The 18,054-nt window shown below is 51.8% G+C and overlaps 1 protein-coding gene across 6 annotated transcripts; it reads left to right on the forward strand.

Annotated features, from left to right (window-relative positions):
- The first annotated feature begins 2 nt into the window (after positions 1 to 2).
- kifc3 (kinesin family member C3) lies at positions 3 to 18,018 on the forward strand. 6 transcript variants are annotated; one of them, XM_086026883.1, is made up of 23 exons: positions 3 to 73; positions 1,733 to 1,789; positions 1,880 to 2,104; positions 6,588 to 6,974; positions 7,123 to 7,265; positions 7,747 to 7,852; positions 8,709 to 8,752; positions 8,816 to 8,881; positions 9,296 to 9,406; positions 9,588 to 9,824; positions 9,927 to 10,076; positions 10,232 to 10,379; positions 11,227 to 11,357; positions 11,696 to 11,807; positions 12,667 to 12,836; positions 12,925 to 13,029; positions 14,400 to 14,530; positions 14,590 to 14,713; positions 15,612 to 15,741; positions 15,814 to 16,043; positions 16,331 to 16,483; positions 16,975 to 17,104; positions 17,729 to 18,018. In XM_086026883.1, the coding sequence occupies exons 5-23, from the start codon at positions 7,143 to 7,145 to the stop codon at positions 17,749 to 17,751; spliced, it is 2,424 nt and encodes an 807-aa protein (XP_085883009.1). In that variant the 5' UTR covers positions 3 to 73; positions 1,733 to 1,789; positions 1,880 to 2,104; positions 6,588 to 6,974; positions 7,123 to 7,142; the 3' UTR covers positions 17,752 to 18,018. The 6 variants fall into 6 exon arrangements, with proteins under 6 accessions (XP_085883009.1, XP_085883007.1, XP_085883005.1 ...); XM_086026881.1 differs by having other exon boundaries at positions 6,588 to 6,949; XM_086026879.1 differs by having other exon boundaries at positions 6,588 to 6,711.
- Positions 18,019 to 18,054: the final 36 nt, after the last annotated feature.

The raw sequence follows: 18,054 nt of genomic DNA on the forward strand, positions 1-18,054 counted from the left end.
GCGTCTCAACAGGATTCTTGTGTTTGATTTCACATCAACTTCCTGGAAGCCTTCCCGAGACGCATTTCAAAAGGTATTCCCGCACTCCACATTTACCCTTGCTGACACATTCCTAAAGGGCTACTGTACTTTTCATGGGCAATTTGTTTTCTTGGCCGTAGTGAAAAGTTCCTATTTTTGTTGTGATGAATTTGAAAATGTGTATTTCCATGCACATTTAGTCATTTTCAAAAAGATTTGAAATGACTGAATTGTGCTGTTCCGATTTGGCACATCATTCAATAGGTGACTCGTGCTAGGCCGTCATGTCGCTGTGACCTTTTCTCCTGGCTCGCCATCTTCCTATCTCTAAATGACACTCTTGGCGCACATACAGTACAGTAGTACGTATCTAGTTGGAAGACCGTGGCGTCACACCTCGTCACTTGGGTGGCCCTCAATTCCGGATCGTGGAGTTTTACAGAATTCCAGGTCCAAATTCCAATATTCTTGTGGAACTTAACGCATGTGGCACAACATATAGTACACGCTGCAGCTTCAATGTCCTCTGTTTGACCGGAGATTTGCATCGCCACAGACGGGACGTTTCACTCCCACCATAAATCTGAGGGGATGTGTCCCCCACCGTCCCCAGTGCCATCTGCGCCCATGGGCAAGACACTGAACACTAAATTGTCTCCAGGTCAGCGTTGTAAATTACAGACCGTGCTCAATTGCCTAACTTGATTAAACAAAGAATACAATGGAACAAAAATTGCTGCAGTCAAGAGTGTCAATTGCTCTGCGTTGTGACTTACTATTAACCAGATGAATGGATTGTAACATTACATTCCAAGATGAAAAATGGGAGAGTTTGGTGGGAAAGAAGAGGCCGACTTCTGTGTAGTGGCATTATTGTGAAACCCACTTCCCCTAACAACCATAATTGTTTTGATTTTGTACAAATGTGATCCAGATTTGGAAATTCAGGGGCGTTACCAGAGGGGGGGGCAGTGCCCACCCACAGACACACTCTGCCCACCCAAAGAAAACTGGATGTAGTTCTGATGACAGAACCCAAAACCCCAAAAAACATTGTCACCTGCATGTCCATACTGTTCAATTATGGTTGTCTTCTAAGTCAAATAAAATCAAATAAACTTTTATTTGTTTAGCCCAAATCACAACAACATTTATCTCAATTAAGGAGAAAACAAAACATGTTAAGGTGCAGTAGCCCTATGCTGGATTTCGACCTACTTGAGCATTGTGGCACTTTTTTGCCCTTTTGTGCGAGTTAGCTCAGGGGAAGGCGCTAATATTTGTCATCAGTGGGTTTGTGAAGCTGGTTAGCACATCCGCCTCACAGTTCAGAGGTCGTGGGTTCGATCCCGGCTTCGGTCTCCCTGTGTGGAGTTTGCATGTTCTCCCCGTGCCTGCGTGGGATTTCTCCGAGTACTCCGGTTTCCTCCCACATTCCCAAAACATGCATGGTAAGTTGATTGGACTGTCAAATTGCCCTATTGTGAGTACGGATGTTTGTCTCTGTGTGCCCTGCGATTGGCTGGCAACCAATTCAGGGTGTCCCCCGCCTACTGCCCGAAGACAGCTGGGATAGCCCGCGACCCGTGTGAGGATAAGTGGTATCGATAATGGATGGATGGGTTTGTGAAGCCCTTTGAGTGACAAATTGTCTTGTGCTGTGTAGGCCATGCAAAGTGTAATTACTGAAATCTTTCATTGTCAAAAATAGGATCAAGATGTCCATGATTCATAGACTGGATAGACGTCTTCTTTCCTAGCACACGCAGTGAGTCACACGCGCACATAATAATAATAACAGTAATATTATACGACCAATGACGATGGTTTGTCACGTGGTTACTGTGTTTTCCTACAGGTCAGCAAGTCCTTGAAGGCAGCGGCGGGAAGCCCCACCGGAAATGACAAGTTCCACTGGCGCCAACGCTTTTTGACTCTCTTTCACCAAAAAAATAAAAAAGTCCCAACTTGAACTCACACTGGGCATTCATGCTGACCGACCGACGGACGCGTCAAGGGAGGAAAAGAGACGAGACGAGCTGAAAGACGAGGAGACTAGACGAGTCGCCGCTTTTCACCCAAGGTACGACCAGAAATGTCGCCTGCCTGCCTGCCTGCCTGCCTGCCTGCCTGCTTGCCTGCTTGTCATTTGCGCGTCGTTCGAGAAAGTTCCACGCTGAGAACGCTCACGTTGTCATTGGAGAACTATCCTCGTCTATTGTTCGGGTTTTGTTCTCGTCACAAAAGGTTCACGCGCTCATGTCTCCATGCCGACCGGGCGGGGGTCGATCGACTGGGTTTCGTTTGATCGACAGCTGGGGCTCGTGCCAACGCTGATCACGTGATTGAAACTTAATGACGCCATGGCGATGACGCGCCCATCGACCCGCATTGTTGGCTCGACGCGCAAGAGTCGAAAAAAAAAGAAAAAAAGGCAGCAGCAAGCAAGCCTCCACGGTGACAGAAAGACACAAAGTGAGCGCACGCGTTCACTTTGGAGATAAAGTCTAAATCAATGAGAAACTCTTTTCGACATCATTTGTTGACACCAAATTCCAAGCAAAAGACAAACACGATGCGCCGAACGCTGACCTTGTCATAAAAAAAAAAAGTAAAATGGAAAGAATGTTGCTTTTCCAGTGGCATGGCTCTTACATCTTCATGAATGAAAGGAAATCTAACTGCTGTCTCTTTCTCAATTTTAGGAACTTATCTATTCTGATCTAATCGACAATCGTTTGTTTTTCCAAATGTTGTTTTCTTGACTTTTTGTGTCTCAGCCGCGACACAAACTATTATCAGGGCTCTTTTTATAAAAGCAACGATGTGTAAATGTTAGGGTGTAATTACTCTGAAGGCCACAGTGGGGCGCCCTTACCCATGTGCTCTGACATTAAACCACTTACGAAGGCGTTCTGAAACTTGAGTCAAACTTCAAAGTTTAGGTTTAAATCTCCTTTGTGGGAACATCTGGAATGCGCACGCACACACTGTCACCGTGGTCGAGTGTGTGGGTTGGGGTGTGTGTGTGGGTGTGTCGCTCCTCCATATAAATAGACTGTGCATGTGCGGTGTGGACTCGAGGGTGACACGAGTGGATTTTCACAGTCCTTGACCACAGTACAAAAGAGAAAAGAATCCTGTGTTGTCCGTCCCGGTGAAAATGACTCCCATCTTGTCCTGCTCCTGTTCACATTGACTCCCTCTCCTGTACCGCTCCCGTTTTGGAGGTCAGCTACAAAAAAAACCAACAAGCAACCAACTATAGCTGCATTTTACTCATTTATTGAGCCGTTTGTTGCCCCTTTTCTCCTCATGGACCCTCTGAGAATTATTTTTTTCAACTGGATAATCCCACTCCCGTCTGCTCCCTCCTGTGATTTAGGACAAAGTTGAGTGCCATGCTGTGGGAATTGTGTGGGGTTCCTGAAAAAGTCTCAGCCTCTAGTGTGGACAGACGGAAATATTGCAGTCATACGTTAAATGAATTGACTGTATCAAACATTGGGGGGCAGTCGTCAGTGCTTCAGTCCGTCTGTGAGCTCTCGTCAGTGTTTCAGGCCGGCCCGGTCGGTCCGAGTCAGCCAAACGGCATCCAGAACGGACTAACGGTACCACGTCACACGCAGGTGCTGCACACCTGACATGCAGCCGTAAGGAATAAAAAAACAAAACAATCATTGTTGTGTACCTTGCGGTCCCACAACGCAATAACATGCCCCATATTGTTTTGATTTCACCCATCGCCATGCTGTGCCTGCGTGTCTGTTTTTATTGGATTTAAAAAAAAATTTTTTTTTTTTTTATTTGGCTGTGCGTCTGCTTGTGCGGTGTCTGCGTGTGACGTCTAAATGATGCTGTCGCCGCCAAGGGACAGGCTGGGCCCACGTGGGTGGGTCTGAAATGCTGACGGGAAACTAGTGACGCACTGACGATGCCCACCGCTGCTGTCGAATGTGTATTTTGGGCGTGTGTTCTTCATGTTGTGTCATGTGACGCAAGGCTTCCGGTGATTGGGCAGACTGTCAGTCGTTTACTCTGTTGACCGACATTTGCCACTGCTCAATCTCTTGCAATATTTGGAGCGGGACCGTTCGCTTTTCACAGGAGATCGCTCAGCGCGCGGCATTTGCCAGGAAGTCTGCTGACTTTGCCGGTAAAACCTGGCATCTTTTTGGCTTCACAAGTGCATCAATTCAGGCGGCAAATCCCGAGTGGCGGCCATTTTCACAAAGCCATTGAAGCGGCGGTCGGTGCGAGCACCAGCGGGGGGCCCGATCGGCCGTTGACACCCCCGCTCTTTGTTGCGTGGATGCCTTGATGAATTTTGTCTTTGCAGATGCGTAGCGCGCACGGTGGGGGAGGGCGCTGGTCGCACTCGACTGGCTGTTGAAATATTTATTGGATTGGGATAAGGGGTGGAGCTAAAACTGTAACGCTGTACTTGCTGTTGCTGGGGGAACGGACAGGATGAAAGCGTGTGTGTGGTTGAGAGAGAGAGAGAGAGAGAGAGAAAGGGAGGGAGGGAGGGAGGGATGGAAGGGAGGGAGGGACGTTCGCTGGGCCATGTTGACACACTTCCTGCTGCTGCGTGTCACGGTGAGGCTGAACTGAGGAGGAGGAGGATGAAGGCTGGACCAAGGTAAGACTGGAAGATGGAGGCGCGCGTACGCCACGGGGAGGCTGCACCGTGTTGATGCTGTTTTTGTTTCCTTGGCGATATTTAACGTCTAACTGGTGTTATCTTGCGTTAGCTTATGTCGATAGCATTGCGCCAGCCGTTAAGTGCGTTAGCGCGCGGCTACAAGAGGCTCACATGATTTCCAAGCACGTTGTTGTTTATTGAAGCCAACCGAAATGGCAGGCCAGGCATCTGTTCCGGGCCCCTGCCATCAACGCTGCCGCTTTTGGCTCACGTTTTAAAGTCACGCTGGCGACTCGCTCGGGCGACCTCCAACCTGACAGCCAAAGAGGCCCAAAGTCACTTGTTGCGTAGGATTCCTATGTTGGACATTAAAGTGCAAGTCAAGCCAAACGTCTGTTTTTCAAGAATATGTGCTCAGCAGGGCCACGAGTTGGAACAAGGCATTGTGATAAATATTGCGTTTATGGAATAAAAGTGAATCCAGCCCTTTTTAGCTATCTCTGGGGGCGGCCATTTTGTCACTTCTGTGGACTGAAAATGACATCACAGATGCTCATGTAAACGACCAATCAGGGCTCAGCTTCAGAAAACAGGTGAGCCACCCCCTGAGATGGCTCAAAACGGCTGCATTTTGCTGCTTTACGCATATTCCACAAAGGCAATATGAATCCGAACGCCACGTTTGAACTTGTGGGCCTGCACGGAACAGATCCTTGAACAAAATATGTTTGGGTTGACTTCCACTTTAAGGGGTGTGGCCTACCACGTGACATGAGGATCCAGAGTTGTCTTTGCCGCTTTCCGTCGGCGTGCGAGCGCCGGAGTTGCGGCTCGCCTTGCTCCCGTGCCAGGGCGTGACATCACCTGAGGCCCGCCGGTTGTTTTTGGCCGCCACACGTCCAGAAGGATTTTCCAAGGCCAGGACGTCTCCCCGTGGGAAACATCGGCGCGACACGGGCAACGCCTTTTTTGCTTTTGTGTGCTCATGCCAGAGGACTCGTTTGGAGATGGCTGATGGAAGGCCTTGTGGAATTTGTGGCACACACCACCAAAAGTGTCGAGTGCCTGATTTTCCGTCTTTTTTTTTATCTTCACGTGCGGCCTCCTCCGTCACAGCTGAAAGAAAATCTTGATGGCCCTTGCTTGCCACGTTGTCTTTTTGACACTGGAGTGGCAGGTACGCAGAAAAAAAACAAGAAAAATACCAAATAAGAAAAAAAAAATCTGCATTTATGCGACTCCACGTATGTTTTAGTTGCATTTACACTCGCTCATATAATGCCCGAGGCCCAACATTTTTCCTGGATTTGGAATGAGATGCAGGCAGGACAACCATTGCACCTCAATAATATGAACAATTTCAAAATGGCATTGTGCATGTAATGTTGGCTTGTTGTCCAGCGGTTTTGTGCCGTCCTTGAATGGTCCCCCTTTTTTTTCTTTTTTTTTTTTTGCAAGAGAGCCCTTTGCACTGAGAACGAAAAGTGACAGTATGTGCTTGTTGTGTGGTTTGCTTCCAAGCTTTTGTTGTTGGCTTGGGATGGTGGATCTTTTGAAAAATCAAATCTGCGCCGGGCCCGTCTTTGGTGATTTTTCAAGGAGCATTTTGTTGGCAAGGGTGGCGCCCTGATGAGCAATGGCGGCCCCCTCCAGCATTGCACTTGCCCGTGCCTGCTTTGCGCTTGACCCCGTCGGGACTTTTGGGGCCATCTGCGAGTTGAAATGAAGCCATCGCGATGTGCAAGCGTGTCTGTTGAAAGAACAGCCTTATTTCCTGTTTACTGCCTGTCAAAACTGTTTTCCTAAGCATTTTTGCCAGTGTTTGAAAATCTTTGCCAAAGAGTGTGATTGGAATCGAAAACAATTTGTCCACGAACAGGCGAGGAGGGCCTGTAAGTCTTGTGTTGTGTTCCCCCCGCAGGTGTTGCAGAAGTGTTTGAGGGTGCCGGGCAGTCCCGGGGTCATGCTGGGACCCAGAAAGACCTGGGACCTGGGCCGCCCCCCCTGTCTGCAGGACTTGTGCAAGAACGACTTCTCGTTGGACGGTGCGTGCGCGTGAACGCTCGCTTCTCATTGGAGCCACTCGCTTGAGTTAGCGCTGAGCCGAGGGACGGCATTTGGCTGCCGTCATGTGACCTCGCTGTGCGCGCAACCTTAGCATCGTTACCGTGCTGGACACAAATGAATGTGCGTGTGCGCACCGCACCGTGGTGGAGCTGCTTCCAGCTGACGAGAATTCCCACGTCTTGCTTCTTGGTGACGGGATTAGAATGAGCCAATCATGTGAGAGATTAAGGCCACGCTTCTTGTATGCAAGTCTTGCTCCTATGCGCACAACACAGCACAAGTGTTTGTCAGCTTTCCGTTACGCTTGAGGCGCCCACTGCGTGTCAATCAGGTTGTGTGTGGGGTGTTTGTGCGTGTGTGTGTGTGTGTGCGTGTGTGTGTGCGTGTAGTGAGCTCTGTGGACTTCCTGATGAGTGACGGTGAGGATGAGGCCTCCTTCCTGTCCCTGCCCAGCCCCGCCTTGTCTCAGCGTCCCCTGCCCAGCACCGAGTTGAGCCAATCCAACGCGGCCAGGCAGCAGCAGCTCATCCAGGTGAGACGTGACGATGTGGAGGCGTCATATTATGTTGGATGCTTTGAAACAAGGCATTGTGATAAATATTGCCTTTGCGAAGTAAGCGTTAATCCAGCCGTTTGATGCCATCTCAGGGAGCTGCTTTCTGAAGCTGAGCCGTGATTGGTTGTTAACCCTGAGCAACTGTGATGTCATTTTCAGTCCACAGAAAATGGCCGCCCCCTGAGATGGCTCATAACGGCTGCATTTTGCTGCTTTTTCATTTGTATTCCACAAAGGCGATCTTCATCAGAATATCAAGTTTAGACTAGTGGGGATGCATAGAACAAATAGTTGTCAAGACTTTTTGTGCATTGACGTCCCCTTCAATCACCCAAAAGTCTCCAAAGGCTTGACATGGCTCCGGTTGACAAATAGATGCGGCGTCCCCTTATCTTGTAGTCCGCGTTAGTCCTGCTACCGGGCTAATGTCGACACCTTCCTGTTTGTGTGCGTCCAGACGCTGCAGGACAAAGTGCGCAAACTTCAGGCTGGCCTGGACCGAGACTCCGCCGCCGCCGCCGCCGCAGGCGGGCGGGCCAGGGACCAGCGTGTGGCGCCCTCTGGTGAGTTCGGCTCGCCGCTCTGCAAACCGCAAAAAAACAACTCCGGCTCTTTTTCATGGCCTATGATACAATGAGGATGAGGATGATGGGGTGTCCCGATCCAATATTGATATCGATCCGATACGGGCCAAAAAAAACCCGAGTTTTGGATTCCGTTGGCCTCGATCCCAAAATTTCCGCCATGTGCACTCCCATGGAAGCAGTCCATTCCAGACTGGGCTCCCTCGCGCTCTTCTAGCCAGCGGCGTCCGGATCGAGCACGCACAATCGGAATGAACGGGTCCTATTTTCCTCATACCTTCTGTCGCTGACTTTTGCTCTTTGTTTGAATAGTATCACTTGATCGAGTCTCTTCTAACATTTCATAGTCCCGGATAAATCAAAGCATGTGTCATTCCTGCTGATACAGAATGGGAACCGATTCGGTGTCAGACATCGTGTTGGAAGCGACAAAGTCGTATGGGGACACCCCGCTAAGTTGTCTTTGGGCGTCAGTCCTGGTAGTAGTGGAGAGCTCCTCCACTAAAAGTTGTGCCTTTGTAGCCATTTGGGGAATGAGCCAACGTTGGCGAGGTAGCGATTGCTTCGCCAGTCATTCCTCGTTCCCGACTGGCCGGCGTTTTGATGCAGCCGAAACGTTGCGGTCGGCGTCGCGCCGTTGCTCTTGAGCGCACGGCCTGCGGTCAGGTTAGGACGAGATGTCCCCAAAACGTTCTCAGCGTCGCTCATCTCCACCTTCTTGTCAAAGTGGAGACGAGACGCTCTGCACTTTCCAACAACGTGGCGCTGGGCACGGGGCAGCATATCTCTTCTCTTGATCTTAGGCGACGTGCGTGCGTGTGCGTGTGCGTGTCAGGTGGTGTGGACCAAGAGCAGCCGAGCACGCGGTCGCACTCGCAGGTACGTCGGCCTAACCTTTGCAGTTGAAGTCGACGACGTAAACTTGATGATGACCGCGTGCAGGTGGAGGAACTGGAGAAGAAGCTTGCGGAGCAAACGCAGGAAGTGGCCGGACTTCGCTCAGGACTGGTGAGTCCAGTCCGCCGCATTTTCGGGACTCATCAGAGGCCGCAGCCGTCCCTCATTTTTGGCCGACCTTCCTCAACCTCACGTCACCATGGATTTTTCATGTATTACGCATGCCTATTTGAAAGCGTTATATTGAAAGTATATACTCTCTTAGCGATACAAAATAGGCACGAGGCGCACTTTACGCGGTTTTGGAACGTTTCGTCCCGAGCTTACCTTGTTCCCAGCCGCGGCCTGTGGTGACCGCTGACGAGCTCAACCGCGCACTTTATCGTGTTCCACATTGTTTGTGAAAATAATTTCTGTTATTTGTGTGGACGTTGATACCGGAGGCAAAAACTTGTTTGGTATCAGCAAAAGGGGAGCGGGCTAAAAAAAATGCCAGGAAACAAAGCTGCATTGTTCCTCCTGCAGGGGGCGACAGACCTAGAGAAGCATCTGGAGCTTCTGGAGCTGCAGAACAAGAGTCTGAAACGACAGCTGGCCTCCGGCGGGGCCTCCGAGAGCGCCTGCGGCTGCTTTCAGGTCAGCGGTCTGTGCGCCACCGCCGCCAAAGGTCACGTACGCATACATGGGGGTGGGGGGCAGCGGGCCGGGGGTTCCAAGAAGCGCAAAATACAGTAAGGAAGTATTTGTACTTGGCAGCCGTGGTGGCGAGTGAATGAGCTAGCCCCGCCCCCCCGACTGACGCTGGCCGTGTCCCCAGGAGGCGGAGGCTCTGCAGAGGGATGCGATCGGCTGGCAGAAGCGCGGCCGGCAGCGAGAGCGCCAGCTGGCGGACGCGGAGAAGCGACTGCTGGACAAAAGCGCCCAGGTGGACGCCTTGCGCCGGCAACTGGACCGGCCCGCCCCCCAGCCGGACCTCTCCGCGCCTCCTCCGGGACTTTCGGAACGCCACCTCCGGGACCTGGCGCACCGTGAAGGCGCGCCGCCGACATTACAGGTACCGCCACGCTTTACGCCTGCCCGAACGCACTGTGTATGAGCAATAGGTGGCGCCGCGGTTTAGTTGTGAACCAACAACATTGTGCGTCGTGCTCACCAGGAGGAGGCGGAGTCCGGCGAGGGCGCATCTTGGCTGCGCATGCAAAACGCTTTGCTGCAAGAGCAAGTTTGCGTGCAGAGCCGCCTGCTGAGAGAGATGGAGACACAACTGCAGCAGTCGCAGAGGACCTGCGCTCAGCTCAGGACGCAGGTAACGCCGCCGCTAGCGCTATCAACGCTTGCACTTCCTGTCCGCAAGCAAACATTATTCAAGCTTATTTGAAAGATCCAATAGGTAGGCCTTCACATTTGGCGCTGACCAAGAAGTAGCTGTCACTTTGAAAAAGGTGCGGCGCTTGCTTGCAGGTGGCGGTGTACGACGGCGAGATGGAGCGTGCTCAGAAGCGCCTGGACGCCGAGCTGCTGCAGCTGAAGGAAGAGAAGGAGCGCGTCATCCAGGAGGCCTTCGTCAGGGCCGAGGGACAGATGAAGGCCGTGCACGACAACCTGGCAGGTCAGAGGGCCGCCGCCCGCTTCGCGTCCTGGCCTGGCGTCCTGGCCTGGCGTCCTGGCCTGGCGTCCTGGCCTGGCAGCCTGGCGTCCTGGCCTGGCGTCCTGGCCTGGCGTCCTGGCCTGGCGTCCTGGCCTGGCGTCCTGGCCTGGCGTCCTGGCCTGGCGTCCTGGCCTGGCGTCCTGGCCTCGCGTCCTGGCCTCGCGTCCTGGCCTCGCGTCCTGGCCTCGCGTCCTGGCCTCGCGTCCTGGCCTCGCGTGACCCGGGCAAAAAGGCTGGCTCAAAATCATCAGCATCGCTAGCCACACATTTACACCCACAGATATTTGAACAACCAGGCTGGCGCAGCACACGTAAACAGATATTATCACAATACCCACGGACATCTAGATAGCTCATCTTAGTCCTCTGCAAAGAACGACTGTTAGCGCTGTTCTCTGAGGACTGGGCGCCTTCATGTGTGTGCGTATGGCTGCGTTATACTGCCCCCAGGTGGCCAAGGTGCGCACACTAGAAGGAGTGGCACATGGTCAGTTCAAGCCAAGCAAAAGACGGGGCGATTCTTTCCATTCTCTTGAATGAAGTCGTTACTTGACCTTTCGATCAGGTGCAAACTGGGGTGCGAGACAAGTCAGGCTGGTTTCTTTCGAGGAAGCTGCAAATGATGAGCGGCATTTCCGTTCCTGCCAGCGAGGCTTTTGCGTTAGAGCGGCCAGTGGCGCTCGTGCGTCCGTCTGTCCGTCCGTCCGTCCGTCCGTCCGTCCGTCCGTCCGCCGACGTGGTGTTTTTGGAGCTGAATGACCCGAGAGCCGCTCTCGCTCTTGCTCTTGCTCCCGTGTGGCTGTTTCAGGCGTGCGCAGCAAGCTGGCGGGTCTTCATCCGGCCTTGAGGACGCTCACGAGCGACTACAACACGCTGAAGAAGCAAGTGCACCACTTCCCCGCCATGCTGCACAACGCCATCGACGACGCCAAGCGCGAGGTGATTGCGACCGTCACCTTTCGTTCCCTGCCGTGCTTCTTTCACCTGATTGCCATTCTTGGCTCTCCTTTGAGGGTTTGGTGCCCGTGGCAGTTTCTTCCGTTGGTGTTGCTCACTGTGGTCCAAGGGAGGCTTTGTGTGAATGATCAGACGCATGGGAAATTGGAGAAATGGAAATTTGAACAAATCAAACCAGGCTAGAGTCAAGTCGTGCATCACTGCTATCTGTTGGCGGTTGTGTCTCATTACTGCTCTTCCCAAGCTTGCCATTCAAATGTATCACTGTGTGTGTGTGTGTGTGCGCGTGTGCGGTTGTGTGCGTGTGTGCGCGTGCGCAGATCTGTCAAGTGATCAGCGAGGTGAGCGTGACCAACCAGACGCTTGTGGGCAAATACAAACGTGAGATGAACCTGAGGAAGAAGATCCACAACCAGCTGGTCCAGCTCAAAGGTTTGTTTACCTTTCACCTGACTTCAGAAGCATTCTCATTGCGGCAAGATACTTTCTAGCAAGAAATATGTGGAGGCCTTCAAATCAAATCTCCTACAATGCATACACATATTCGTCGCTGCCCTGCGAAAAAACACCCTCATGCCCTTTTTTTCATTTTGCTTATTTTCACACGAATGATGTTTCCACGTTACAGACATCGCATTAACGTGAAAATTCGAAAAATTTCCAAAATTGGACATGTTTTTCACAGTACTAATTATCGCAATATTGCGGGGAGGTTAGTGATCTATAAAAAGCTCACAATACTGTATAAAAGCTCACCGTATTGTAAAAAAAAAAAGAGCTCATATGAAAAAAACATTTACAAAAACATGTCTATTTTGTTTTTGTACACAAATGGAAAACAACGTGGGCTTTTCAACAGATTTGCTGCCATTCATATCGTGACATGACGACAACGATATACTGTGGCAATTTTAATATCAGGATATTGCCGATATTGTGACAGCCCTAATATATTACTCCCATTATTTTATCGAATTTTAATACCCTTAACATGAAAGTCAACTCAAACATATTTTTTTTTACCAAGAATATGTTCAATGCGGGCCCACTCGTTGAAACAAGGCATTGTGATAAATATTGTCTTTGTGGAATAAGAGTCAATGCGCCCGTTTTTACCATTTCTGGGGGCGGCCATTTTGTCATTTCTGTCGACTGAAAATGACATCGCAGTTGCTGAGGGTTCAGGTAACGACCAATCACAGCTCACCTGTTTTCTGAAGCTGAGCTATGACCACGAGCGTTTGTTTTGGTTGTCACCCCACATCTGGGTGTTTGTTTTTGTTCTTGTCAGGAAACATCCGGGTGTTGTGCCGCGTTCGTCCCGTTAACGGCAGTGAGGAAGAGGAGGGCGTGCTGACCTTTGACCCGGACGACGACGGCGTCCTGTACCTCAGCGACAAGGGCAAGGTGACGACCTTTGACCTGGACAAAGTCTTCCAGCCTCAGGCCACACAGGAAGAGGTGAGCGAGCGAGCGAGCCCCCCGCCGATTTCTGGAGCTGGCTGTCGGCGCTTTGACCGGGGCCGTTGCCTTTGCTTTGGGGATGCAGGTGTTCGAGGAGGTGGAGGCGCTGGTCACGTCGTGCATGGACGGCTTCCACGTTTGCATCTTCGCCTACGGACAGACGGGCTCGGGGAAGACCTACACCATGGAGGTCAGCTTGATCCAGGACCGTGTGCAGTGTGCGCGTTGAACAATTTGTGTGTTTATGAAAGCCGGCATCCCGCTGAGCGGCAAAGGTAGCGAATGTCAATTTTTCCTCAGGCTTCGTCCAAGGCCGCAAAGACGTTCGCCGACAGTTTTAACAGTCGCAAACATCTCAAATTTTATAATAAAATACAAACAAGTAGTCTTTATCAAGAATAGATAAGAAAAGTTTGGGGTGAGGGTGCGTTTGGAAATGAACTCTGACACCCAAAGACCGCTGAGCGCCAGAGTGTTGTCCTCGTCCTCGTCCTCGTCCTCGTCCTCGTCCTCGTCGTTGTTATGGGCGTCCCAAAAACGTTAGCTATAGCTTGGCTGGCTCCTCGGGACTAGATTTTCTTCCTTTCTTTCTGTGGCGGAATGGTGGTGGTGGCCTAAGCAGGACTAAGTGTAGCCTGAGAGAGGGCGGAGCCTTTTCTGTTGCCCTTTGCATTGACCTTCCAGCTGATGTTAAGCAAGCCCCCTCCTTGTCCACTTGTAAAACTCATTTTTAGTCTTTGGCTTTCGACTCAACTTGAGACTCGACATTGTTCTATTGCTAAGGCGGTATTTTGTGTTGTTGATGAATTGATTGCTTCATTAATTGATTGATTAATGATTCATTGATTTGATTTTTGTTGATTACTATTATCAGTTGACTGTTTTTTATTGTCATTGTTATTGTGTCGGTGTTTTTTGAATTCATTTTTTTATGCCATGTACAGCATTTTGTTTGCAGCACTGGTTGTTTTAAAGTGCTGCGGAAGATAAAGTTGAGTCGAGTTGGTCTTAGCCCGAGTGTGGCTATCTGTGGTGCACCAATGATGAACGGGCTTGTTAAATCTCCCGTCCGCCCACAAGCCCGTTTCCATCCGGTCCTGCCTGCCGGCTAGTGGCCGGCGCTCCTGTTTGGTCTTACTCTGAAGAACCCGGCGGCACATCGCAACGGCGCTCCGAGTGTCTCGACGGTCTGAGTGGAGCCAAGTGCGAATGGGGCGCATTTCCCAACGCGCCCCGAATAAACGACGGGCGTGATCCTTGCTCACGGCAGGGCTCCAGGCTCACTTTTTTTTTTTTTTTCACTTGGACCACAGTGGCACCCAACCTGCAATTTTCGGAGCACACTTTCTAGTCAATATTCCCGCCGCTCATTTTCGCTGCTGCTATTATCGATAAATGGGCTGAAGAAGTTTGCCAGCAACAACAAAATCATCAGGAACGGACACTTTGGGAAAATCTGCAAAACTTTCTGCTCACACAAGCACGAGAAGATGCAAAATCGACTTGTGTGGCTTTAACTGTGCGTCTAACGTGTGTATGCACGTGTCCCTAATGCGGCAGGGCGCGGCGTCGGACCCGGGCCTGAACCAGCGAGCCCTGCGCCTGCTTTTCTCGCGAGTGGCTGACAAAAGCCCCGAGTGGGAGTTCCACATCTGCGTCAGCATGTTGGAGATTTACAACGAGACGCTAAGGTGAGCATCTGTCGCTTCCTGCGATGGGCGTGACGCTCAGGTGTGCGCTTGCTGCTCAGGGACCTTCTTGGCGACCAGCCGGCAGACAAACTGGACATCAAGATGAATCCCGACGGGAGCGGCCAACTCTACGTCCCCGGACTGACGCGCGTGGCCGTGCGCAGTGTGGACGACGTCAACCAGGTACCGCGATCGTGCGCGCTTGACTTTGACGTTTGGTCACGTTGGATGGCGCATATGATTCGATTCGATTCGATTCGACGGGTGACTTGAGCCGGGCCGCTATCTTGCTGTGACCTTTCTCTTGCGTTCACTTGGCTTCCCTTTTCTCCCACTTCTTAATCTATTTGACTTGGGCCATCAAGTCGCAAGTCGTCCGTCACGTGGGCTGAGTGGCGAGCGAACCTTTGCCCGGTTCATACTTTCGGATCTGAACTTTTTATGGGCAAACCTTTCACTTGCCAAATGGACCCATTGGCTAGTGTGGTGTAAAAATGCAGCAAAGCCAAGTGCTTAAGTCACTGTCAAATACTTATTGTACAGCCATCCATTATTTTCATAGCCAGTGATTGAGTCTGGTGTTTTATTTGTAACTTGGCGAACCTCAAGCCTGTATCTCACCGATTGGTGACGGTTTGCGCGCCTAGCCAATGAATGACCAAAGACGTTTGCCAGACATTCCCAAACAGTCTTAATGGTTGCAAACAGTTTGTCTTGTCCCCGTCGAAGTTTGAACATGTTCAAAATGTCTTGCGAGAAGAGAAACTGTCGGGGACCATTAAAATGGTTTGCCACCGTTTGCGACCTGGAGCGAACCCTGACCATAAAACACCATTGGCAACGTGCGCGCACACCGGCAAACCTTTGTCTCTCGGTGAGGTTCGGCCTCCTATGCTTGATTCCGATCCAAACGTACAACAGTCCAATTTCGAATCAGGCACCCTCAAGCTGCCGCAGATCATCTTTCTTTTGGGGGGGACGGGGGGTTTAGGGGCCAAATGCCTTCCATCGGCCACGTCAAAATGTCCAAATGCTCAGAATCCAAGCCGTGTGACCTTTGAACCGCGGCGGCGCGCTTCAGGTTCTGGAGGCGGGCCGAGCCAGCCGAGCGACGGCGTGCACCGACCTCAACGAGCGCAGTTCTCGCTCTCACGCTCTGCTCATGGTCAGCGTGGCGGGACTCAACGGCACCACGGGGAGTCGCACGCAAGGTGACGCCTCCCTCCCTAGCTCCACCACTCCCGCCGCCCCCGAGCCGCCTTGACGGCCTTTGCCGCCCTCAGGTAAGCTGAACCTGGTGGACCTGGCCGGCTCGGAGCGGGTGGGCCGATCGGGCGCCGAGGGCGGGCGTCTGCGCGAGGCTCGCCACATCAACAAGTCGCTGTCGGCTCTGGGCGACGTGATGGATGCGCTGCGCCGCAAGCGCGCCCACGTCCCCTTCAGGAACTCGCGGCTCACCTTCCTGCTGCAGGACAGCTTGCGGGGGGACAGCAAGACGCTCATGATGGTGCAGGTGCGACCGCCGCCTCGCAAATACTTGCTCTGCGCCTCTTCCTACTTTGCGTACTTTGCGTACTTTGCGTACTTTGCTTACTTTGCTTACTTTGCTTACTTTGCGTACTTTGCGTACTTTGCGTACTTTGCGTACTTTGCTTACTTTGCTTACTTTGCTTACTTTGCGTACTTTGCGTACTTTGCTTACTTTGCGCACTTTGCGCACTTTGCGCACTTTGCGCACTTTGCACACTTTGCACACTTTGCACACTTTGCACACTTTGCACACTTTGCACTTTCCTTCAGGTGTCTCCCGTGGCGGCCGACGTGAGCGAGTCGCTGTGTTCGCTGAAGTTCGCTCAGCGCGTCCGCAGCGTGGAGCTCAACGCATCGAACTCCGCTTCCAGGAGGCCGGACAGCCGCTCGGCGTCGTCCTCACCGACGCACCAAAGCCTGGAGGTCACCTCGCTTCTTTCCAGTCCGTGCCCGCCCGCACGCAATATGGCAAAGTTGGCCAAATGAAAACTGCCTTGAAAACTGGATTAGCTCTTCGTGTTTGAAACTTTTCCGACGACGCCTTTTCTTCTCGCATTGAGTCGGGGGCGGAGCAAGAATGTGGCGAATGGGTGGGCCTGGAAAAATCACACCGGGCCTGACTATTTCTCTCACAGAGCACACTCCTCCTGTCCCGACATCATATATTCAAATTAAATGACAAACAGAATAATATGAAGTTCAGATCTTCCTCGGACAACCACAATTATGCCAAAAAGCGCACTACGATAGGCAAATTGAAGAATCGTTTAAAAATCAGCCTTTCTTGGTGTTGGCAACGTGCTCTCTACTGAGTGTGTTTGCAGCTTCTTGCAACACGTCTTGACTGATGACTTGCACTCATCCCCTTTGGGGGCGTGCGCGCGCTGCGGTGCTGACTTTGCTTGTCTGTGCAGATGGACTCGCCCCCCCTGACCCCGGCGCCCCTCCCCTTATCGCGTAGCAGCAGTGCCGGCTCCTCTCTCAACTCCGCCTCCAGAACGCCCGGCGGCTCTCGACGGAAATCCAACTCGCAACTTTCCACAGGTACGTGTGTGTGTGTGTGTGTGTGTGTGTGTGTGTGTGTGTGTGTGTGTGTGCGCGCGCGCAATTTTGCGACGTCATTGCGGCAGCCGGCGCTGTGCGCTCGCCTTGGCCGTGCGTTTACGACCCACCCAACGTTAAGGTGCCGCCAAATGCGCAGCTGTCGCGTGCGCGCGGTCCTTCGACCGCGTGTGGCGCGCTTGTTATAAGTCACGGACAAACATTTTCCTAGAAGAAACCCAAACGAGATTTTAAAACTTCACTGTTCTTGTTGGTCTTGGTCAACGAATCCAACGCAGGAGCTTTCTGGGTTTGGGTTGTTGCAAGGCAGCTTTATTGCTCTCGTGCGCCGGCTAACTCAATGTGCTACGCGTGATTTCAAGCACTTCAAAACCAAACTACCACAGACACTTAAAAAAAGAAGTCTAATCAGTCCGAGCGAGCACTTGACACCTTTGCAATTTGGCGGCAAGCAAAGGACAAGATGCGATTGGGGGCTTTGTTGCTGAAAGCTGAAAGCTTGGCGCAAGCGCTCCGCATGGCCTAGTAGCCCCGCCCCTCCCACAGCATGTTTGTCACGCCTGCGTGCAGGTCGCCTGTCACTGACGTGTCACTTGTTGTCCGCAGGGCGACTGAAGATGGCGGCGTGAGGGGCGGGCGTGTTGCCGTGAGCAACCGACAACAGTGTTTGAGTTCTTGCACTTTGGAGCATTTGCGGAAATGCTCGTCTCGCAATGGATGTTGAACTTTGAAGTGTTCACCCGATGAGGACGCTCCTCTCGCTCCGGCCGGCGAGCGAATACGCCAGGACAACTCCGACCGTACTTGGGCTCCCTCGGGGTGTGTGCCGTGACTGAAAACGTCTTTGATTGCTTTGCTTTTTCTATTTCATTTTTAATAAAGCTGGAAACTCGAAACCAGGTGTGTCCAACTATTTTTCGTAGCGGGCCATA

Source organism: Filicampus tigris, chromosome 3, assembly GCF_054856515.1.
Source record: "Filicampus tigris isolate MCC_2025a chromosome 3, RoL_Ftig_1.0, whole genome shotgun sequence".
NCBI classification, from domain to species: Eukaryota; Metazoa; Chordata; class Actinopteri; order Syngnathiformes; family Syngnathidae; genus Filicampus; species Filicampus tigris.